Source organism: Diaphorina citri, unplaced genomic scaffold (assembly GCF_000475195.1).
Source record: "Diaphorina citri unplaced genomic scaffold, Diaci psyllid genome assembly version 1.1 scaffold385, whole genome shotgun sequence".
Taxonomy (NCBI): domain Eukaryota; kingdom Metazoa; phylum Arthropoda; class Insecta; order Hemiptera; family Psyllidae; genus Diaphorina; species Diaphorina citri.
Window position 1 is genome coordinate 169,637 of NW_007377820.1, and position 24,580 is coordinate 194,216.

At 36.6% G+C, this 24,580-nt stretch overlaps 2 protein-coding genes across 2 annotated transcripts in view; one reads left to right on the top strand and one right to left on the bottom strand.

Moving 5' to 3' along the window:
* LOC108252275 (protein slit-like) overlaps nucleotides 1–24,228 on the bottom strand; it is a 174,428-nt gene extending 150,200 nt beyond the window's left edge. Inside the window, exon 1 of the mRNA XM_017443690.2 lies at nucleotides 23,704–24,228. Within this exon, the coding sequence (XP_017299179.1) occupies nucleotides 23,704–23,999 (296 nt within the window). The 5' untranslated portion in view covers nucleotides 24,000–24,228. The remainder of the gene's footprint in view (nucleotides 1–23,703) is intronic.
* Nucleotides 7,140–7,824, top strand: LOC113467037 (protein slit-like). Its single transcript, XM_026822932.1, has one exon. It carries the CDS (start codon nucleotides 7,363–7,365, stop codon nucleotides 7,660–7,662), a length of 300 nt encoding a protein of 99 aa, XP_026678733.1. The 5' UTR covers nucleotides 7,140–7,362; the 3' UTR covers nucleotides 7,663–7,824.
* Nucleotides 24,229–24,580: the final 352 nt, after the last annotated feature.

Sequence of the window (24,580 nt, forward strand, 5' to 3'; positions counted from 1 at the left end):
TTAAAGTATTCTCTCATCTTGAAAATCACCAACATTTAAAGATTTTAAAGCATATCCAATAGAATATAACAAGACCTTCTCAGAAAATATGAAATTTTAGAGGATGACAAGAGTAGGTAATTTATTTACAATATTTAAAATTAAATCGCCCAGGTATCCCCAAACATACAAAATTGTTCAAGGAGGTAGAAGTGAACGAGTGTTTCCCGTGACATAATTTCAGGATTTTCAGGAAACAATTTTGTCCTCTGCTCAGGAAATCATCTTGTTTATTTCTCACGTGTAAGTTCCTGATAACAGATAAATGCGACTATTTATAGCGCAAGTTTCAGCACTTTTTTTCTCGTTTCAAGCGTTATTTAATAGAAAAGTTAACAGCGAGGCTTTAATAAGCTCTTCACTTTAATACCACTTTCTATTTTCTAATGCGACTATTTATAGCGCAAGTTTCAGCACTTTTTTTTCTCGTTTCAAGCGTTATTTAATAGAAAAGTTAACAGCGAGGCTTTAATAAGCTCTTCACTTTAATACCACTTTCTATTTTCAAATCTTGGGCGCTATGTTCAACACGGAAAAAAGTGAAAATACAGAAATAAGTAAGTGTTCATTTTTATTTGTCTACCTAGTGTACGTACCTACCTTCCCTTTTCAAAATCTCCATTACCTAGTGTGGGAGATGGTGAGAATTTGATTTCCAAATCGGGTACATTGCCAATTTTCTAGCTAATTCTCAAGTATTACCAAGGACGGGATTCAGGGAAAGATGAATAAAATTAGAGAAGATATAAATGGGAATCTAGATATTTTTAATATTAAAATATTTATTAATAAATGACAGTGAGAGTCATAATATTGAGTATTTGAGTATTATTTTTACAAGTACCTACCTAGATATCTGAAGCATATTTATTCAAAAACGAGATTTCAGCTCTTCACTAGAGAAAACTTATTGGGCGCTTTTTTATTATTTCAAGTTTTTTCTCTCTCAACTTAATTTTTTATGGCGGGTTTAGTTTTCTTTCTTAGCTTTCTCATTCTCACACTTGACTACATGTGAAAGGTATTCAAATTGTGGATAAGCCTATATTGGCAATACAAAAATAATTAGCCTTTTTCTCCGGATTCTATTGAAAAGTAAAACCAGCTAAAAGTTCTCAAGTGTTATCTTTGAAAAGCAATGTCGTGAACAATCTTTGGAGCTTTCGTTCTTAAAAAGATTTTTTCTTAACTTATTTTCGTTTTCGGAGAAAAAAGTTGGAAACTTGTTAATATTCCGAGAATGTCCGCCTGGATATTTATACAAACCGTCTACGGGCGAGAGGACTTTAGAATCATATTTCAAATGATATTTTCATACTTCACTTCATTCACAGAAGTCAATCGATTTATGATTAGGGTATGTTCTGGCAAAACCATAACATTCTTTCCCTTTTCTCCGGCCCTAGCTAAGCACCTCTACATAGCCTACTCTTGTTGTGGCATAGCCTTCCATATCTTTCTGGCAAAACCATAACATTCTTTCCCTTTTCTCCGGCCCTAGCTAAGCACCTCTACATAGCCTACTCTTGTTGTGGCAGAATAAATAGTTGTGCCCGTAATCTCACCCACATGCTATTTGCATAAATAAGCATATATCCATCGGATAATAATGTAAATCCCATGCATGCGTTGTTCCGTCGTTCGCCATATTTCCATGTTCTGGCATCTTTTGTTTTGCATCAATCTTTGTTTCCTTTTTCTCTACTCTCTCGCCAATCTCTCCCGTTAACATCTCATGTAAGGTACTTTCATTTTATAGCAAGTCTCTATCTCTAGTCTCCAAGTCACTATTGATGGGCAATGGTGCAGTATTGCACAGAATACAATAGTGTGTGTCTTCACTAGAATTTGAGGAAATGCCTTTGGCATAAAGGTGTTTGATTTTTAACAAAATCTTAGAATTTTCGAAAAGGAAGATGTTACGTCCTGAAGGATTGGACCTAGGAATCCCAAAGCCTTTTTCGTCACCTCCTTCGCAGATTATTTTACTTCAAAATACCCCGATTGCTGAGTTTAACTTATGTGCGGTATTCCAAAACGAAAAGGGCACGCCCCAAACGGTGAGTTAAAACAAATCTGCATTTGACATCCCTCGTCTGGTGGCTATCACTGTCATTTGGAAATGAAACTTTTTCCCAACCAACGCGTGGCGTAACCACAGAAACTGTTTAGAATTTCCCTGAATCAAAACAACAAATTTCTCTGAATGAAAACACTCATTTTGATGTGTCTCAACAAAAAACATCAACAGTCTGTTTGACTCGGTTTGTGCAGTGACAAATCTACTTTACACATTATAAACAATTCTTTATTGTGTTTGAATTTAAATAATGTATTAGCAAATTCCAAAGAAGGCTTGGTTATTGCCTTAGGCAATCTCTGCCACTCCCTTTCAACACTTTGATAAAGCACAGCTCATTTGAGCTTACTCGAGCAAATAGGTTCAACCAAAGTAATCAATGATACTTGAACCAACCTATGTTCCATCCTGTATAAATGTCATATCGATTGAACTTTCGTGCAGTCAAAGTTTAAGCACGCTTTATGGTTTATTAATAAAATTGAATTCAGCATATGGAAACGGTCTCTGTGTCTACTGCTATTTTGTCTTTTGTTTCTATCACCAGTGCCAATAGACTCAGTGATAACAAGCTCGCGTGGGTGCGACTCTAGCATAGAATAGAATAAAGATATGCGAGATAGGAAAGTTGAGGAGGTCATAGACTTAAGCACAAGTCAAGTATCAATGGTATCTACAGTCTACAGGATGACAGCCAAGTTCTGACAATATGTGAAAATACAGGGTGCACAGGAATGTTGACAGTGTTGAGAGAGACATTGAAGGAAGATGACAGCCAAGTTCTGACAATATGTGAAAATACAGGGTGCACAGGAATGTTGACAGTGTTGAGAGAGACATTGAAGGAAAATCGATCGATACAGCTTGCGTCCAAAAAGTATTTCCATGAAAAGCGCTGTTTCGGTGGTACTGATGGTACTTAGTAATTGAAATTAACATTTTGCAAATCTATTCGGGCAGTAGGTTGTAAAAACTAGGAGATTAAGCAGGAATTTGGCACACATTTAGAGCACTTGAACACTGTGATACTCTCAGGTATCAAGGACATTGAAGGAAAATCGATCGATACAACTTGCGTCCAAAAAGTATTTCCATGAAAAGCGCTGTTTCGGTCGTACTGATGGTACTTAGTAATTGAAATTAACATTTTGCAAATCTATTTGGGCAGTAGGTTGTAAAAACTAGGAGATTAAGCAGGAATTTGGCACACATTTAGAGCACTTGAACACTGTGATACTCTCAGGTATCAAACAAATGAACACTCTTATACCCTCAGGTATCAAAAGCCGGACAAGCGGGAACCAAACCCATGTACTGTTCTAGAAAGAAAGTTGCCAGAGATAATTCAGTTCAGCAAAAAGGAACGCAAGTCTACATCACCCTGTACGTATTGTAACGTTAGATACACAGCTCTGTTCTCATATCAAAGGAATTTGATGTGTTGATATCCAAAACCCAGCAAGAGAGCAAAAAATAATGTAGGTAAGTCTACATCACCCTGTACGTATTGTAACGTTAGGTACACAGACTCTGTTCTCATATCAAAGGAATTTGATACTTTTTGAACAAGTTTTGTTCGTTCTTTATTTCTTTTATTAACTCATCAACTGTTGATATGCCAAACCCAGCAAGAGAGCAAAAAATAATGTAGGTAAGTCTATATCACCCTGTACGTATTGTAACGTTATGTACACAGACTCTGTTCTCATATCAAAGGAATTTGATACTTTTTGAACAAGTTTTGTTCGTTCTTTATTTCTTTTATTAACTCATCAAGCGTTCCAAAGTTGGCAACACTTTTCAGTCGGGTTTCACCTTAGAGGTTATGAAAACCGAGAACTTTATCATGTTCTTTTACTCTTGGGTTTTAATATATCATTATTTTGATCATTATATTTACACGCTTGTTAAGGTCTTTGTTTCTGGATTTTTAGTTCCTCTGGTCTTGTTACTCGCTGATGCGATATAATTGGCTCTCCGTACGATAAATTGGCGTGAAAGCTCAAGTGCTAATATTTATAGGTCAATCCGTGTTTTGTTTGTCTGTGGAATTCCTACATATGATTGGTATATCAGATTATTAGTACTTACTGCCTTCAACTAAACAGATTAGGTCAATAATTTAATTCAAAACGGAGGGGGGATAAACAGAAGGGTTGGAATAATAGAGAAAAAGAGTTGGAAAAGGTTGCTCTTTTCTTTCCACATTCCCCCCTTTGAAAAACACGAGTAGGTAATATTAGGAGAAAAATCCGTCAAAAATGACACCTTGTGCCTGCTTCTCCATTTCAATGTCTCATATCCTCAGCGTTTATGAATATGAAAAGCGCAAATAACATGTCATGAGGATAATGTTCGTTCTCGGAACGGCTGGCTTTCTGCTATCCTGTCTTCCTTCTCTCTTCGATTTCGGGACGATAAGACCCATTATCAACAGGTTTTGAAGTTCCTACTACCCCAGTTTGATAGGTATTTAGCTGTTGGTAGGTTGGTACTCACACACGGTGCAAATATTGATAATACCGAAAGGTATTGATCGGCACTTTTAGTCCGGTCAGTTAAATACTAAGGAAGGGAATTTGATCTTATTAACTTCAGATTTGGCCTAAAATCTTGATCATTGGGGAGCTCTACGAGTATTGGAGGTTCTACACAATATCTTCATAACAAACCAGTTAAATACTAAGGAAGGGAATTTGATCCTATTAACTTCAGATTTGGCCTAAAATCTTGATCATTGGGGAGCTCTACGAGTATTGGAGGTTCTACACAATATCTTCATAACAAACCATAATACGTACCTATTGCGAAACTAATAATAATGTATAACTATATGTATTAGCTGATGGTGCAATAAAAATCCCTATGTTCTTTAGCCCCAAGATCACAGGATTAACAGGAAGTGTTTCACCATTAACCACGAAATCATTGGTAGGTACTGGTCCCAAGCAACTATGATTCAACTGAAACCCAAAGAAGCATTTCTATTCGAATGATATTGTTGAAGATTTCAACATTGTGTATAAAAAAATAAATGAAATAAAAAAAGTTTTACGATTTAAGATTGTAAATGCCATTAAAAAGATCGGTGTTTTATTAGGGTAATTAAACAGTAGATTGCTCCCCTTTAGTTTTACGATTTAAGATTGTAAATGCCATTAAAAAGATCGGTGTTTTATTAGGGTAATTAAACAGTAGATTGCTCCCCTTTTCTTTGCCTTGAGATCTTCGGATTATTCAGGCTTCTCGGATGACTTCTGCCCAAATAAAGTTGTGTCATTAGGTCGGTATGTAGGTATAATACATAGTCCCTTCTAATAAGTGATTGTCAATCGAACCGAAATTGTCCAAATGATATAAAAATAATAATAAAAAAATCATTCAAAACTAAACCTCTCCCTCCTCTTCTACTCCTTTCTCTATCTTCTTCTTTTCCTCCTCTTTCTCCCATCTTCTTTTCCTCCTCTTTCCCCATTTTTAGTCCGTCCTTCCTTTATTATTACGATAGTAATAAAAAAAAAGGTATAAGGGACGGGCTATTGTATTCGCTTCGGTGTCGTCAGTCTGTCACTCTGTCTCTCTGTCTGTCCCCATAGACATAGAAGGACTTATCCAAACCTGGTCGACCTATATATCAAATGAAAGGTCTTTTTACCAGGAACACGAAAGTGGTAGTGCACATTTTGTCCAGAGAACCAAAAAAACAAAAAACCTGGTTCTTGGGCGATTTTTTTCACATTTTCTCACACAAATGAGCTCTGATCTTGAAATTTGTCGCGACGACCTATGAACTCAAAGCGAGAAAGTTTTAGATAACACTTCAGTCGATCATTTAAGACCGGTTTTAGCGTCACCTATGTTAAGCTACGCCGAGAAAGGCCAATAAATGGATGGGTGACTTAAACATTATAATGGGAAGAAAGGGAGAACGGGCTCTAGTTCAAAAAATGGATGGGTGACTTCCACACTATATTGGTAGTTATTAGGAAATATTTAAAGGAATAAAGGGAGAACGGGCTCTAGTGTTGATTTTAAATCATTACATGAAAGTAAAATCGAAAAATCAAATCAAGAATCCTTGAGATCTTCGGATTATTCAGGCTTCTCGGATGACTTCTGCCCAAATAAAGTTGTGTCATTAGGTCGGTATGTAGGTATAATACATAGTCCCTTCTAATAAGTGATTGTCAATCGAACCGAAATTGTCCAAATGATATAAAAATAATAATAAAAAAATCATTCAAAACTAAAAGCTCAAAAAGATCAGTAATCATACTTAATCAGTATTAAACCAGGGACCTGCTGTAAGGCAAGGATACCAGTTCAACATCACAACTTTTAAAGTTCATTAATAGGTCCTGATAACTGCGCTTAATGACTTGAACAAATTAATGCCCGCGTATTGGTACCTATACCTACCTACTTAGGTAATTGACAGTTCCAAAATACCTCAAGAAATCGGAAGACCAGAGAATATCACTTTGTAGTTGTAGCTTCAAAATAATAGGTCCTGATAACTGCGCTTAATGACTTGAACAAATTAATGCCCGCGTATTGGTACCTACCTACTTAGGTAATTGACAGTTCCAAAATACCTCAAGAAATCGGAAGACCAGAGAATATCACTTTGTAGTTGTAGCTTCAAACAAACTCATAATAGCAAAATCCAGTTGGTTAATTGCAAAATACTTTCGGTTGATTAGGTACCAAATTCCAGAAAAAAAAAAAACAAATCGAAATAGTCGGTGCACGTTAGATGCTGAAAGCGCAAAATAAAGCTCGGAAAGAAACAGGAATTAACACGTTCAGTTCTGTTCAGGTTTGTTTCTTCGCCTTTCGCGTTCAAAAATTTAAAAAAAAATTAGTTCTGAAGTAGAGGTCAGCGCGTGAGGAGTGCGTCGCGTGTTTTCTCTTGAAATTATTTTCGTGTTGAATTTTTTTCGTGAATTACCTATTTTAAAATTGTTGAATAATTTGTTTTTCAAATTTTAATGATCGTGTTTTTAGTTCTGAAGTAGAGGTCAGCGCGTGAGGAGTACGTCGCGTGTTTTCTCTCGAAATTATTTTCGTGTTGAATTTTTTTCGTGAATTACCTATTTTAAAATTGTTGAATAATTTGTTTTTCAAATTTTAATGATCGTGTTTTAATTATTAATTAGTGATTTTATTTTACCAAAATGTGATTCCGCGTTCTTTTTGCATGGTTTAAAAAAATCGTTCGAAATTTTTTTCCGATCCTCACAATGTGGGGTTTATCGAATAAAGTGATGGCGATTTCGGCCAATCCGTTTGGTTTTGTGTTTACCTGTGTGGTTTTACTGTGCCCTGTAGTGTTCGCCGGTTCTGGAGGTAACGACATCTCCAGTGCCACTCGGATTGGAGGGCATCCGATTTTGGAGGCCAGTGGCATTTCGATTGGAGAACAAACGGAGCTGTCGAAATGTCCGCGAGCCTGCACCTGTGTTGGATTAACTATCGATTGCTCTCATCGGGGCCTAACTCAGGTCCCTGGAAATCTGCCGATCAACGCGGAAAGAATGTAAGTTCAAAAGCCTTCGTTTTCGCCTGTAGATTGTAGGTGCACCCAAGAATAATTTACGCTGCTGAGAGCTAATCCGGAGTTAAAAAGCCACCTTGCCGGTCCGGTCCGGTCCTTAAAGTTTTGCTGAAATTTAAACCAAATCCTCATTTTTTGTCCTTGCAAGGTTGAGTAAGTACTCCGAAAAAGCTAGCAGCACGTAATGGGCCAGGCGATCAAACGGGCGATCGAATACCTACTGACACGTCGAAACAGATAATAACAAAAGGATTTTCCGCGCTATTTGTCCTCTCAAAATACTTCCCCAGTTTTTGGTGAACTCAAGTGCTTGGTAACTAGTATCTCTAGGGCCTAGGGCTTCGTTAACCCTATCTTTCTCAATAATTTTCGACTGAGCTAGACAGAAATATTGCCCTTACATATCAATATTCACCTGCTGATGCTGATCTTACAAGTATTTCTCTGAATTCTGGATCGAGATTTTAATCAAATACCTTGATCCAGAATTCCAGAGATAGGAATGAGAAATTTTCCAATCCATCCTCTGTTAGGTTTTCACGAACTTCACTTTTATTTTTGTCCACCGACCGTTTTTCCCATCAAAATTCTCCCTCACACCTTAATCATCACCAAATATCTTCTTTGATCCAGAATTCAGAATTCCAGAGATAGGAATGAGAAGTTTTCCAATCCATCCTCTGCTAGGCTTTCACGAACTTCACTTTTATTTTTGTCCACCGACCGTTTTTCCCATCAAAATTCTCCCTCACACCTTAATCATCACCAAATATCTTCTCGACTAAGCCCTACGTCAGAGGCTATAAATAGTTTCATGTTTTTTATTAAAACAAAATTGCCTCCGTCGGCATTTTCCTCGCGAAGAGACTTCAGGCTTTCTCACATAGGCAGCTTTCTTAGCTTTCTTGTCAAATAAGACGTTGAGCTTTTTATCCCGCGAACGTTTAATACAATAGATCAGTTGCGCTTACTTGGGTGATGTTTCAAAGTCATAGAGCAGAAAAAATGAGGACCAACGGAATTTTGCATCATCAACTATCATGATTGACAAGCATCCAAGTTTCTTCAGCTTGCCAAGTGGGAGTTGGAGACCCAGCACAACTTTCTAACCCTCCTATGTCGAGGCTTATTATTATTACCGGTCACAATATTTGCACGAGTAGACATGTGTAGGTTCTGCAATAGGTAATTAATTTTATTAATAAAATAGGAATTAAATATTGTATTGACGTAATTTATAATTGGTTTGAAATTTGCTATCTAACGCTTCATCTGTAGATTTCATTTCATTTAAATGCAATCATGTTTCCAAGAGATTTTGTCTTATCTGATTGAATTATAAATTGATTTATTATGGGAAAATCTCATTTATCCTATACTTCTGTCTAATGGATTGTTCCTACGGTTGATATGTTGTTAATGTTGTTCAGTATGTTGATTGGTTAATAGATGTCTGGCGCTTAAGACTGGTGCATCTTTGCTGATAGCGATCTTATGAATATTGAACAGAGCACTTGGTTTCCATTCATTTGCCAAACAAAACATTGTTAGCCTGGTTAGCCATTTCGTTGTCAGAGATCCTGTCCGTGATGTTCTCAGTGGATTTGTTGATGACCGGTACCACAATCTGAATTTAAACTTGGTGTAGGTTCAACTATTGGATTAAGAAAAGCCAAAGAGTTCAGTAGGTACCTATCAAATCAAGAGTTACTCAATCCAAAAGTTAAACTTGCATTAAGTTTGAACTCTGATTATGGTCATACCCATGAATCGGTTGATAATTGATATTGGGTCTGTTGGTCTGAGTGGAAACGAGAATTCTGTGTCCGTCAGACTGTCTGTGTGTGATAACCATTGGATTAAGAAAAGCCAAAGAGTTCGGTAGGTACCTATCAAACCAAGAGTTACTCAATCCAAGAGTTAAACTTGCATTAAGTTTGAACTCTAATTATGGTCCTACCCATGAATCGGTTGATAATTGATATTGGGTCTGTTGGTCTGAGTGGAAACGAGAATTCTGTGTCCGTCAGACTGTCTGTGTGTGAGGTCATGTTGTCTGTTATTTTCAACACCAAATAGAAATTACGAAAAATCGATAAGAGATTAAAGAGAAAATGACAGATTAACGAAAAATTGACGAGAGATGGACTAAAAATTGACGAGAGATAAACGAGATGGGCGAAAGATTCAAAAGTCCAAGAACTCGAGGTAGGTAGGTCCGTTAGGTTCAACGATTGGATTAGAAAAGCCAAAGAGTTCGGTAGGTACCTATCAAACCAAGAGTTACTTACTCAATCCAAGAGTTAAACTTGCATTATGTTTGAACTCTGATTATGGTCCTACCCATGAATCGGTTGATAATTGATGGGTCTGTTGGTCTGAGTGGAAACGAAAATTCTGTGTCCGTCAGACTGTCTGTGTGTGAGGTCATGGATGTCTGTTGTTTTCAACACCAAATAAAAATTACGAAAAATCGATAAGAGATTGAAGAAAGAATGACAGATTAACGAAAAATTGACGAGAGATGGACTAAAAATTGACGAGAGATGGGCGAAAGATTCAAAAGTCCAAGAACTCGATGGAAATATATCATGGAGGAGTTGACCCTATCTAGGTACTTACTTACCTACTTAACTGGGACGGACCCATATAAATTACAAGGGATGCATGACAACTAAACTACTAGTTACAAAGGTATACAAATGACCAGCAAATTACATAGGGAAGCTAAACGTTTCCTTTCCTCGACTTCTCTTGTTAGGTACAGTGTTTTCAGATTTTTTTTTTCCTTCCATTAACGCCAGAAGCTAGTGCCTGTATTCCTCAGTTTTTCTTACAAAATGCAATTAAATATTAAAAGAAATGGAAATAAAGAACCTCCTAGCAATGCAGGGCAGCAGGGCACACATGAAATGTACCTAGGAAAAACAAATGGCTCGGCACGACACACGGAATAAAAGAAAATGGAATTTTATATTAACTTCTAGATTTTGTATTACTAGTGGACTTTTCTTTTGAACTTCGCAAAGAAAGTGGAAATGTAGGTAGGTACCTACCTCCGTACTCAACAAATAGTACTTAGGTATCTGAATAAACAATAAAGTATGGATTCATAGAAGACAAAGTAGGAGTCTAGATCGTCCTTTCAAAACTGCAAATTCTTCTTTTCAATTTTACGTTTTTTGCAAAACCATCTAAATTATTCTGACGGATCGAAATCCCATCGTTTGTTTTCTAGATTCATACTTGTTTCATTGGATCATAGAAGACAAAATAGGAGTCTAGATCGTCCTTTCAAAACTGCAAATTCTTCATTTCAGTTTTACGTTTTTTGCAAAACCATCTAAATTATTCTGACGGATCGAAATCCCATCGTTTGTTTTCTAGATTCATACTTGTTTCATTGGACTTACCTACTTGATGGGTACTTTGTTCTTTCTAATTTATTGCGTTACTTGTGTCATTAGTCATTACTTACCGGCTTTCCAAGCCTTCACTTCAATTCACACCCAGCACCTAAATGTCTTAAATCAACCGTGTTGTACCGTTAACTTCGGGTGACTTCTTTTGCTGCTTCGTGCACAGAGCGGAGTGTATTTTGGCAAGGATACAACAATAACAATGAAATATTTTCTTAATCTCTTTTTGAAAACAATTTATGTCTTTGGTTTTGGAGTTTTTTGTTCGTATTACTTGAGATTCGAGATTTTTATTTTCTATCGAAAAATTCTATTCAAAATTTCCGTACTTTTCATACATTCATAGTTACCTACTTTTGAAGGTACTTAATTTGTAAGTGGGTACCTCAGATTCTGTTTGATTTAATGGAAGATGATACCAACTTGAAGTACTTTGCTGCTAAGTTTGTTCAAAATTTCCGTACTTTTCATACAAGATTCATAGTTACCTACTTATGAAGGTACTTAATTTGTAAGTGGGTACCTCAGATTCTGTTTGATTTAATGGAAGATGATACCAACTTGAAGTACTTTGCTGCTAAGTAAATTATTTTAAGTAAAGGATGAAATTTATTCTTTGGAACAATCCTATTTATTTCTTTCTAGCATAGGTTGGTGACCATGTCCTTATATTCCTTGATGTCCTTCTCGGTTCTATGTTCTCCTTTGCTCCTGACTTCCTGGATATTAGGCCTATTAGAACTGTCAGAATGTCCTAATCCCTAATCTTCCTAATATTATTTAGTCGTTTCATCTTATTAGGCTGTCATATTCAATGAACGCTATGGGATATGGGCAGTAACCACAAGACTAGCATTTTCATTGTTATGTTCAACATTTAATTCTTTTCTGAAATCTTTTTCTATTCACAAAAAACCTGGCTAAAATTCTGAAATCTTTTCTTATGGACAAAAATCTGGCTTCTTAATTTCGTCAGAAATCTTTTACCGTGAACAATTTTTTTTTTTTTTAAGAGGTTTGACAGAGGGAACTTTAAATATGGGCAGTAACCACAAGACTAGCATTTTCATTGTTATATTCAACATTTACTTAATTCTTTTCTATATCTTTTTCTATTCACAAAAAACCTGGCTAAAATTCTGAAATCTTTTCTTGTGGACAAAAAATCTGGCTTCTTAATTTCGTTAGAAATCTTTTACCGTGAACAAAAAGTCCAGCTTCTTAAGCAAGTTTGTAGTGGGTACATCAATAGGTAATCTGAGATGTTCCATTGGTCGGTCTATCTCCTTTGAAAGAATGTCGTAATCAAGTTTCTCTTCTTTATTTCATCTGACATGTTAAATAGCTGTCTATTAATTGAGCCTTTGTCAGGAGAGACATTTCAGCATCTTGGGTGACATGGCGGCGACCTACAAATTCTTCTATTTTCTCATTCATCTTGTATTCTTGCATCAGTTTCTTGAAATATTTCTTGATTTCTTCTCTTAATCCTACTTTTTCTCCCGATTCTTTGTTCTCACTTTATCTCTTTCTCCCTAAGTATACGTCTTCATAACTCTTTCTCCTGTTTGACCGTCTATTATTACTTTATTACGGGTGCATTTAGATCGAGGTATAGGGTGAAGCCGAAGATTTCAAATGCAATAAATTCTTCATCTAAGGGAGCCATAAATACTTACCTTTTATTTCGTACCTACCTATGTTGTAAGTACTTACTTACTTAATAGTTTAAGTAAAAGGCCCTTGGTAACAGGAAAATTTATTAGGACGTTTGACAATGACAATCAGGTCTCTAAGGTGACTATGGAGTCCACATGTTTTAGATCATTATATTTATTTTTCAACATGGGTTTCAAAATCTTCATCATGGACAGGTCACTGAAGCATCAAAAAGCCGTAAAAAATGGATCTTAATGGAACTCAAAAGGATTTCACAAGACCCTGTCTGTCGAAATATTTAGGTCTTGTACATAGTTATCCTGTCATTCCTGTCACATGTTATGAATGATTAGGATATGAGGAGTAGAGAGGGGGACTATGTCCTGTTTGTGATGTCACAATTGACCTGATCACACTGTAGCTGAGCCTAGCTCCTGGTTATGTGACTATGTCCTGTTTGTGATGTCACAATTGACCTGATCACACTGTAGCTGAGCCTAGCTCCTGGTTATGTAACTTGTCAGGCATGTCACTTGCCTTCTATTGGAGATCCTGCTTTCTAAAGGATCTTTGGAGGTGCATCATGTCATTAGTAAGTATGAGATCTTGCATTGAAAAGATGAAAAGGATCTTTGGATGTGCATTTTGTGCTGGAGTTATATTTTCAGTAGGAGCGTAACACCGACCCCAAATAAGAGTGGGAAGAGGTGTGTGTAATAAAGAAGATAATATGCTTACCTTTACCCAAGTATGTATTTAGTATTCAGGCTTTAGGTCCTGAGTTGTCCGTCAAAATATGTAGGATATGGGTTCCAGTTGTTGTCGACTGACTGTAGTATACCTTGTCATTTGCTCTATTTATATCATATACTCACACCAGGAGCGGTAAACAGAATATGTAAAATGCCTAGATACACATATATCTTTATCTTATCCTTGTAATCCGATTCTCTACTAAAATTCCCGTTAAAATATCCGCTGAATGTCGATTAGGATGTAAACATTGCAAACTATGCTAATAAACATGAACAACAAATGAGGGGAGGAGCGAAAGAAATGAATAAAATTAATAATCATAATATAAAAAATATCTAGCAAAATAAGCATTTTATATCTTCAAGCTAAATAATCCTGTTCAGTGCTTGTGAGGTAACTTTGTGCAGGTTTATGATCAAATTCTTTCAATTTCTAGCAGGTCAGGCAAATTCTTCAAAGGTAGTCAAGTATGGTGTTGTAGTTACAAACTACAATATTGTAGGATTTTGCTTTAAATTTTCATACAAATCTTTCAGGAATGGACCTCTTAAGTAGTGGCAACATGACATCATAATATGACAATCAGTTCAGAGTTTCAGATATTTGACAAAGTTTGACCATTTTATTCAGACTGAAGAAGACTTCAATAAATTTAGTATTGAGAAATTTGAGGGAAAGAATGGGGGGTGGAAGGAATTAGGGGAGGAGGAAGAGGAGGAGAAGAAGAAGAAGAAGGAGAAGAAGAAGAAGAGAAAGAAGGGAGGAAGACGAATCAACATATCCGAAGCCCTGAGGCATTTTGTACTGAAGATGTACTGCTTTTGCTATCCGAGAGTCCTTGTACATTTGTAGCTTGGGATGGGCAAAAAAATCGTGTAACTTGTATCTTGTACTGTATCTTTGCTTGTACTTTGCAATTCCACAAAAAAAGTTATGATGACTTGTGTTCTTCGAAAAAGAACAAAAAACAAGTGAAGCTTTCGATCACATACGATTCTTCTCATGGACAAACTTTCAAATCACAAAGATTACGCCTTTCTAGAAAATATAAAAGCTATAATACTTATCAAAAGAATTGTATAAAAGAGCTTTTGAGACTTCTAAGTATCTTCTGAATCTTTTCTCTCTAGTCTTCCCTACCCCGTCCTCCCTACTTGTGTAAGAACCTAGTTTTAAATTTCCTTTCTTTCTTTGACTCTTTCTCTGGAATCGTCAACTTATCACTTTCACATTATGTCTTGTATTTCTCTGTAGATATTCCATCCCATAGAGCGAAAGGGGGTAACACATCAAACCCCCGATATAAGCAAGGTTTCGGGGGTGTTTTTTTATCAGAGTCAGCACAAGTTTGAATAGGATTTCGTTTTCTTTATCCGAACTTATCCAAATGTACTTGAGTACAGTTCGAGAGAAGTGCTATTTTACAGACCGCCTTCAGCAGTCTACAAATTTAGTATATATTTTAGGTTTCTGGGGGGGAGCCTGCCCTGCCTCTGTTGTGTAGTGGTCAAGACGCTTGTCTGATAATCAGGAGGGCTTGGATTCAATCCCAGCTGAGGCATGGAATCTTATGGTAGCGGTCACTTTAGTCCTATTCGAGCAGTATAAGCACTATTGTCATTGGCCCCGGGGTCTATAGTCTCAAATTCAAATCCATATCAATAGGTACTCACACCAGAAGCGGTACTTGGGGCCATAGAAGCGCGGTACATTGACAGTTTCCTTTCATATCTCAAAATTATGTGCAGATAACGGAGACATACTTAAATCCGTCTATTACACATCCATCTCTTTATCACTCTTGTCTTAATGTTGAAAACGCACATTAAGCCCGGTACACAAGCAACGACACATCTCCCAACTTGATTTTCTAATTTTCAACCAAACTGGTATTCCGATCGCTGCGTGAGTAGTCCGTCCATATTTACGTAAATTCACTTCTATAGACCTAAAATTTGCGCAAATATTGTGCCAACGATCTAGCGAAAAACCAGGTTCAAAGACCAAGTTGGGAGTCTGGGTGATATGTTGGACCATCTGGTCCGGGCTTTAGGCAAGGTATATCTCACTGTCTCCAAGTGATTATGTGTACAGAATGCAATCACTGACAAGCAGACTACGCTAGTGATAGTGACGATTTGACACTTGGTGAGATGAGACAGGACCTAGTGATAAGTTCAGCGTTATCAGGAGAGAACAATTCCTTTGAAAATTCTCGTTATGTAAGATTTTAGTGTAGAGTAGACTTTCCTACTCGTAATAATTTCGAATATAAAGCAGTGCCTCTAAAGGTGCGTTCACATATAGTCGACGGGCGTCGATCGATGTAAATCGAGATCGATCGATGGTTGATCGACTTTTGTTTTTCATTCCATCAATATCAAAGAGCAATTTTCACTGAAACAGCAAAAAGTTACAACTTAATATAGTTGTAGGATTTCATCTTGTCAGAGGTTCCCCCCTTTGAAAAACACGAGTAGGTAATATTAGGAGAAAAATCCGTCAAAAAATGACACCTTGTGCCTGCTTCTCCATTTCAATGTCTCATATCCTCAGCGTTTATGAATATGAAAAGCGCAAATAACATGTCATGGCGGAAAAAAAATGCTATGACTACATGGTGTCATGTTGGAATGTCATGTTACCTGAACGGCGTGTAATAAAATGAGATGTTATGTGGTGTAATTATATTAGCATAACACCAGCCGAACAGATTCCGTATGTGTTAGTCTTGACATATCTGCGTGTTTGGTAGAATGAGGTGAAGAGGAGACGGAGGAGAAAGAGGAAGAGGATATAGGGGAAGAGAAGAATATAGGAGGAAAAGGAGAAAATGGAACAATGAGAAAAAACAAGCCTGGTCCATCCCTCCGGGAATTTTTTAGCCCGTAGTTTATTCGATCGTTATTAAAGAAAATCAGTACCTATGTATGTACCTACCTAATTTGTTTAATATTCAATTTATTATTATTCTTGATTTGAATTTTCGATTTTACTTTCATGTAATGATTTAAAATCAACACTAGAGCCCGTTCTCCCTTTATTCCTTTAAATGTTTCCTAGATAAGTCCTTCTATGGGGACAGACGGACAGAGTGACAGACTGACGACACCGAAGCGAATACAATAGTCCGTCCCTTATACCTTTTTTTGTTACTATCGTAATAATAAGAACTCCGAGGAATAAAAGACGGACTAAAACTGGGGAAAGAGGAGGAAAAGAAGATGGGAGAAAGAGGAGGAAAAGAAGAAGATAGAGGAAGGAGTAGAAGAGGAGGGAGAGAAGTAACCTGGATAAAAAATATGTAGTAATGTTAGCACTACTAAAACTAAATAGCAAAAATAAATTAGAGGTCGTACCTGCTCTAGACTTGCAGACTAGCGTGCGTTATTTAATGGTGGAATGGGTAGGTAAGTAAGTACCTAGATAGGGTCAACTCCTCCATGATATAATTCCATCGAGTTCTTGGACTTTTGAATCTTTCGCCCATCTCTCATCAATTTTTCGTTTATCTCTTGTCAATTTTTAGTCCATCTCTCGTCAATTTTTCGTTAATCTGTCATTCTTTCTTCAATCTCTTATCGATTTTTCGTAATTTCTATATGGTGTTGAAAACACCAGACAACCATGACCTCACACACAGACAGTCTGACGGACACAGAATTCTCGTTTCCACTCAGACCAACAGACCCAATATCAATTATCAACCGATTCTCTGCTATCCAGAGACGTAATGTAGAGCGGGTTGTTACCCTTTATCCAGGGCTAAAGGCTAACAAGAGGAATAGCTGTCTTCAAGGGAGGATTGGCCAGACGATTTAGATGTTGAATTTGGCCTCGGATTCCCGACGTGACAAATAGGAAGATCTTTTGTATGCAAACAAATAGGTAAGTAAGTACCTTTAAATTGATCAACTTTTTTTGCACCATAGCGTACTTATAGCACCATAAGTAGGTAGTTATGGAAGACAGTTTACCTTTCAGGTGCTACTTAAGTAAATGTAAGTACTTGGATGCTACTTAAATGTGAGTAATGGCAACACTATATTACACAATTACATGATTTTGCTATTAACCGGACACCATAATTATGACATAATTATCATAATATCATTGAGAGCCAAAGATTCAGTGAATATCACTAGATATGGCACTATGGTGACATTCGCCAGCACAGCCACAAGAAAGACGCATTGGCAAATAAACCAGAGGAATAGCTGTCTTCAAGGGAGGGTTGGCCAGACGATTTAGATGTTGAATTTGGCCTCGGATTCCCGACGTGACAGATAGGAAGAGCTTTTGTATGCATAGGTAAGTTTTTTGCACCATAGCGTACTTATAGCACCATAAGTAGGTAGTTATGGAAGACAGTTTACCTTTCAGGTGCTACTTGAGTAAATGTAAGTACTTGGATGCTACTTAAATGTGAGTAATGGCAACACGATTACATGATTTTGCTATTAACCGGACACCATAATTATGACATAATTATCATAATATCATTGGGAGCCAAAGATTCAGTGAATATCACTAGATATGGCACTATGGTGACATTCGCCAGCACAGCCACAAGAAAGACGCATTGGCAAATAAAAATAGTCTCGGAATCTGTCGTAAAAATCAAGGACAATTTGTTATAGGGAGATAGACCTATAGGTATCAAGATTTGTAGTATTGTAATGCAAAGTACAAGCAAAGATACAGTACAAGATACAAGTTACACGATTTTTTTGCCCATCCCAAGCTACAAATGTACAAGGACTCTCGGATAGCAAAAGCAGTACATCTTCAGTACAAAACAAACACGATAGGTAGATAGACCTATAGGTATCAAGATTTGTAATATTGTAATGCAAAGTACAAGCAAAGATACAGTACAAGTTACACGATTTTTTTGCCCATCCCATGCTACAAATAATGTACAAGGACTCTCGGATAGCAAAAGCAGTACATCTTCAGTACAAAATGCCTCAGGTATTTGGATATATGTTGATTCGTCTGCCCTCCCTTCCTCCTCTCTCTCCCTCTCTCTCTTTCTCTCCTCCCCTCATTCCTCTCATCCCCCATTCTTTCTCTCAATACTAAATTTATTGAAGTCTTCTTCAGTCAGAATAAAATGGACAACTCAATGGATTGTCATGTTTCAATGTAGATCCTATTGTATTACGAGGCCATGTCGCCATTACTTCAAAGGTCCATTCCTGAAAGTTCAGTGAATTTTATGAAAATTCAAGGCAAAATCCTACAAATTGTATTTTGTAACTACAACACCATACTTGACTACCTTTGAGGACTTTACGTTACTACCTGACCTGCTGGAAACTGAAAGAATTTGATCTTAAACTGCACAAAGTTACCTCACAAGCACTGAACAGGATTATTTAGCTTGAAGATATAAAATGCTTATTTTGCTAGATATTTTTTATATTATGATTATTAATTTTATTCATTTCTTTCGCTCCTCCCCTCATTTGTTGTTCATGTTTATTAGCATAGTTTGCAATGTTTACATCCTAATCGACATTCAGCGGATATTTTAACGGGAATTTTAGTAGAGAATCGGATTACAAGGATAAGATAAAGATACACATAATCTAGTGTGAGTTTATGATATTAATAGAGCAAATGACAAGGTATACTACAGTCAATCGACAACGACTGGAACCCATATCTCCTACATATTTTGACGGAGAACTCAGGACCTAAAGCCTGAATACTAGATACATACTAGGGAGTTGGGTAAAGTTAAGCACATTATCTTCTTTATTACACCTCTTCCCAATCTTATTTGGGGACGGTGTTACGCTCCTACTGAAAATATATCTCCAGCACAAAATGCACATCCAAAGATCCTTTTCATCTTTTCAATGCAAGATCTCATACAAATGACATGATGCACCTCCAAAGATCCTTTAGAAAAGCAGGATCTCATACAGAAGGCAAGTGAGATGCCTGACAAGTTACATAACCAGGAGCTAGGCTCAGCTACAGTGTGATCAGGTCAATTGTGACATCACAAACAGGACATAGTCCCCCTTTAATGTCAAAATCGTGACTGGAGGAGTAAAAATAATCATACTGGATCTAGTCTGTTCTCATTATAATGAAATCATCTTCATTTACATTTATCTTTATTCATCATAAACTGTTTGAGGTATTATTATTTTATTTTTTTGTTAAATTCTTATGTTTCCCAGGTCAGCTACAGCTCTGTTTGTTTATTCTAATGAAGTACAAGCAATTACGATGTTATCCATTTAATTGACAGGAAGATTATAGTTTATTACGAAGGTAGGTATGCATTTTAGAAGAAAAATAAAAAAGATAAAAAAACTACAATAAAATAATAATTGGTCTCGTGTTAAGCTCCATTTATTTTCGACGTTAATTAGCGAAAATTGGCTTGCAGAAGAAAGTAGTTTGTGTCTTCCGATTTCTTGAGGTATTTTGGAACTGTCAATTACCTAAGTAGGTAGGTACCTACCAATACGCGGGCATTATTTTGTTCAAGTCATTAAGCGCAGTTATCAGGACCTATTAATGAACTTTAAAAGTTGTGATGTTGAACTGGTATCCTTGCCTTACAGCAGGTCCCTACTGATTAAGTATGATTACTGATTTACCTAACTTTGAGCTTTTAGTTTTGAATGATTTTTTTATTATTATTTTTATATCATTTGGACCAGACAAGTTAGGTACTTAAGAAAGTAGTTTGAGTACTTTCTTAAGTAGTTGTGATGACTACTTTTAAGAAAGTAATTAACAATAACTAGTAGAACAAAGTGATAGTAATAACACTGATAACAATCCAAAAACGTCCTAATAAATTTTCCTGTTACCAAGGGCCTTTTAAACCATTAAGTAAGTAAGTACTTACAAAGAACATAGGTAGGTACGAAATAAAAGGTAAGTATTTATGGCTCCCTTAGATGAAGAATTTATTCCATTTGAAATCTTCGGAGTGACCCTATACCTCGATCTAAAATCTAAATGCACCCGTAATAAAGTAGGTAATAATAGACGGTCAAACAGGAGAAATAGTTATGAAGACGTATAGGGAGAAAGAGATAAAGTGAGAACAAAGAATCGGGAGAAAAAGTAGGATTAAGAGAAGAAATCGAGAAATATTTCAAGAAACTGATGCAAGAATACAAGATGAATGAGAAAATAGAAGAATTTGTAGGTCGCCGCCATGTCACCCAAGATGCTTTCCACAAAAAAGTTATGATGACTTGTGTTCTTCGAAAAAGAACAAATACCAAGTGAAGCTTTCGATCACATACGATTCTTCTCATGGACAAACTTTCAAATCACAAAGATTACGCCTTTCTAGAAAATATAAAAGCTATAATCCTTATCAAAAGAATTGTATAAAAGAGCTTTTGAGACTTCTAAATACATATGTATCTTCTGAATCTTTTCTCTCTAGTCTTCCCTACCCCGTCCTCCCTCTTGTGTAAGAACCTAGTTTTAAATTCCCTTCTTTTCTTTGACTCTTTCTCTGGAATCGTCAACTTATCACTTTCACATATGCCTTGTATATTCCCTTCCATGAGCGAAAGGGGAGAACACATCAAACCCCCGATATAAGCAAGGTTTCGGGGGTGTTTTTTTTATCAGAGTCAGCACAAGTTTGAATAGGATTTCGTTTTCTTTATCCGAACTTATCCAAATGTACTTGAGTACAGTTCGAGTGTTCACCTTAGAGACCTGATTGTCAAACGTCTTAATAAATTTTCCTGTTACCAAGGGCCTTTTAAACTATTAAGTAAGTAAGTACTTACAAAGAACATAGGTAGGTACGAAATAAAAGGTAAGTATTTATGGCTCCCTTAGATGAAGAATTTATTCCAGTATGTTGATTGGTTAATAGATGTCTGGCGCTTAAGACTGGTGCATCTTTGCTGATAGCGATCTTATGAATATTGAACTGCACTAGCTTCTGGCGTTAATGGAAGGAAAAAATCTGAAAACATAACGAAGAGAAGCCGAGGAAAGGAAACGTTTAGCTTTCCTATGTAATTTGCTGGTCATTTGTATGTACTTTGTAACCAGCAGTTTAGTTGTCATGCATCCCTTGTAATTTATATGGGTCCGTCCCAGTTGGGTAGGTAAAAAGAAGTCACCCGAAGTTAACGGCACAACACGGTTGATTTAAGACATTTAGGTGCTGGGTGTGAATTGAAGTGAAGGCTTGGAAAGCCGGTTTAAAGTAATGATACGAGTAACGCAATAAATTAGAAAGAACAAAGTACCCATCAAGTAGGTAAGTCCAATGAAACAAGTATGAATCTAGAAAACAAACGATGGGATTTCGATCCGTCAGAATAATTTAGATGGTTTTGCAAAAAACGTAAAATTGAAAAGAAGAATTTGCAGTTTTGAAAGGACGATCTAGACTCCTATTTTGTCTTCTATGAATCCATACTTTATTCAGATACCTAAGTACTATTTGTTGAGTACGGAGGTAGGTACCTACCTACATTTCCACTTTCTTTGCGAAGTTCAAAAGAAAAGTCCACTAGTTAATACAAAATCTAGAAGTTAATATAAAATTCCATTTTCTTTTATTCCGTGTGTCGTGCCGAGCCATTTGTTTTTTCCTAGGTAGGTACATTTCATGTGTGCCCTGCTGCCCTGCATTGCTAGGAGGTTCTTTATTTCCATTTCTTTTAATATTTAATTGCATTTTGTAAGAAAAACTGAGGAATACATGCACTAGCTTCTGGCGTTAATGGAAGGAAAAAATCTGAAAACATAACGAAGAGAAGCCGAGGAAAGGAAACGTTTAGCTTTCCTATGTAATTTGCTGGTCATTTGTATGTACTTTGTAACCAGCAGTTTAGTTGTCATGCATCCCTTGTAATTTATATGGGTCCGTCCCAGTTGGGTAGGTAAGTAAGTACCTAGATAGGGTCAACTCCTCCATGATATAATTCCATCGAGTTCTTGGACTTTTGAATCTTTCGCCCATCTCTCATCAATTTTTCGTTTATCTCTTGTCAATTTTTAGTCCATCTCTCGTCAATTTTTCGTTAATCTGTCATTCTTTCTTCAATCTCTTATCGATTTTTCGTAATTTCTATATGGTGTTGAAAACACCAGACAACCATGACCTCACACACAGACAGTCTGACGGACACAGAATTCTCGTTTCCACTCAGACCAACAGACCCAATATCAATTATCAACCGATTCATGGGTATGACCATAATCAGAGTTCAAACTTAATGCAAGTTTAACTTTTGGATTGAGTAACTCTTGATTTGATAGGTACCTACTGAACTCTTTGGCTTTTCTTAATCCAATAGTTGAACCTACACCAAGTTTAAATTCAGATTGTGGTACCGGTCATCAACAAATCCACTGAGAACATCACGGACAGGATCTCTGACAACGAAATGGCTAACCAGGCTAACAATGTTTTGTTTGGCAAATGAATGGAAACCAAGTGCTCTGTTCAATATTCATAAGATCGCTATCAGCAAAGATGCACCAGTCTTAAGCGCCAGACATCTATTAACCAATCAACATACTGAACAACATATCAACCGTAGGAACAATCCATTAGACAGAAGTATAGGATAAATGAGATTTTCCCATAATAAATCAATTTATAATTCAATCAGATAAGACAAAATCTCTTGGAAACATGATTGCATTTAAATGAAATGAAATCTACAGATGAAGCGTTAGATAGCAAATTTCAAACCAATTATAAATTACGTCAATACAATATTTAATTCCTATTTTATTAATAAAATTAATTACCTATTGCAGAACCTACACATGTCTACTCGTGCAAATAAAGATTAATACTTAGGTACATATTTAATATACTTATCACACTCAATAAATTATAATTATTATATATTTTTAATTATTTTAGGGAGTACAAATAAGTATCAAGCATTGAATGAGAAAGTTCCGATGGATCAGTCACTTCGTGGATGGTAGGTATTCGATCGCCCGTTTGATCGCCTGGCCCATTACGTGCTGCTAGCTTTTTCGGGGTACTTACTCAGCCTTGCAAGGACAAAATAATGAGGATTTGGTTTAAATTTCAGCAAAACTTTAAGGACCGGACCGGACCGGCAAGGTGGCTTTTTAACTCCGGATTAGCTCTCAGCAGCGTAAATTATTCTTGGGTGCACCTACAATCTACAGGCGAAAACGAAGGCTTTTGAACTTACATTCTTTCCGCGTTGATCGGCAGATTTCCAGGGACCTGAGTTAGGCCCCGATGAGAGCAATCAATAGTTAATCCAACACAGGTGCAGGCTCGCGGACATTTCGACAGCTCCGTTTGTTCTCCAATCGAAATGCCACTGGCCTCCAAAATCGGATGCCCTCCAATCCGAGTGGCACTGGAGATGTCGTTACCTCCAGAACCGGCGAACACTACAGGGCACAGTAAAACCACACAGGTAAACACAAAACCAAACGGATTGGCCGAAATCGCCATCACTTTATTCGATAAACCCCACATTGTGAGGATCGGAAAAAAATTTCGAACGATTTTTTTAAACCATGCAAAAAGAACGCGGAATCACATTTTGGTAAAATAAAATCACTAATTAATAATTAAAACACGATCATTAAAATTTGAAAAACAAATTATTCAACAATTTTAAAATAGGTAATTCACGAAAAAAATTCAACACGAAAATAATTTCGAGAGAAAACACGCGACGTACTCCTCACGCGCTGACCTCTACTTCAGAACTAAAATTTATTTTGTTTTAAATTTTTGACGCGAAAGGCGAGAAGCAAACAACTGAACAGAACTGACGTGTTAATTCTGTTTCTTTCCGAGCTTTTATTTTGCGCTTTCAGCTCTAACGTGCCACCGACTATTTCGATTTGTTTTTTTTTTTTTTCTGGAATTTGGTACCTAATCAACCGAAAGTATTTTGCAATTGAACAAACTGGATTTTGCCTATATGAGTTTGCTTTAGAAGCGTCACATAAAGTGATATTACTCTTGTCTTCCGCATTTCTTGAGGTTTGGAACTGTCAATTACCTAAGTAGGTAGGTTTTACATACCCAATTACGCGGGCAATTTATTT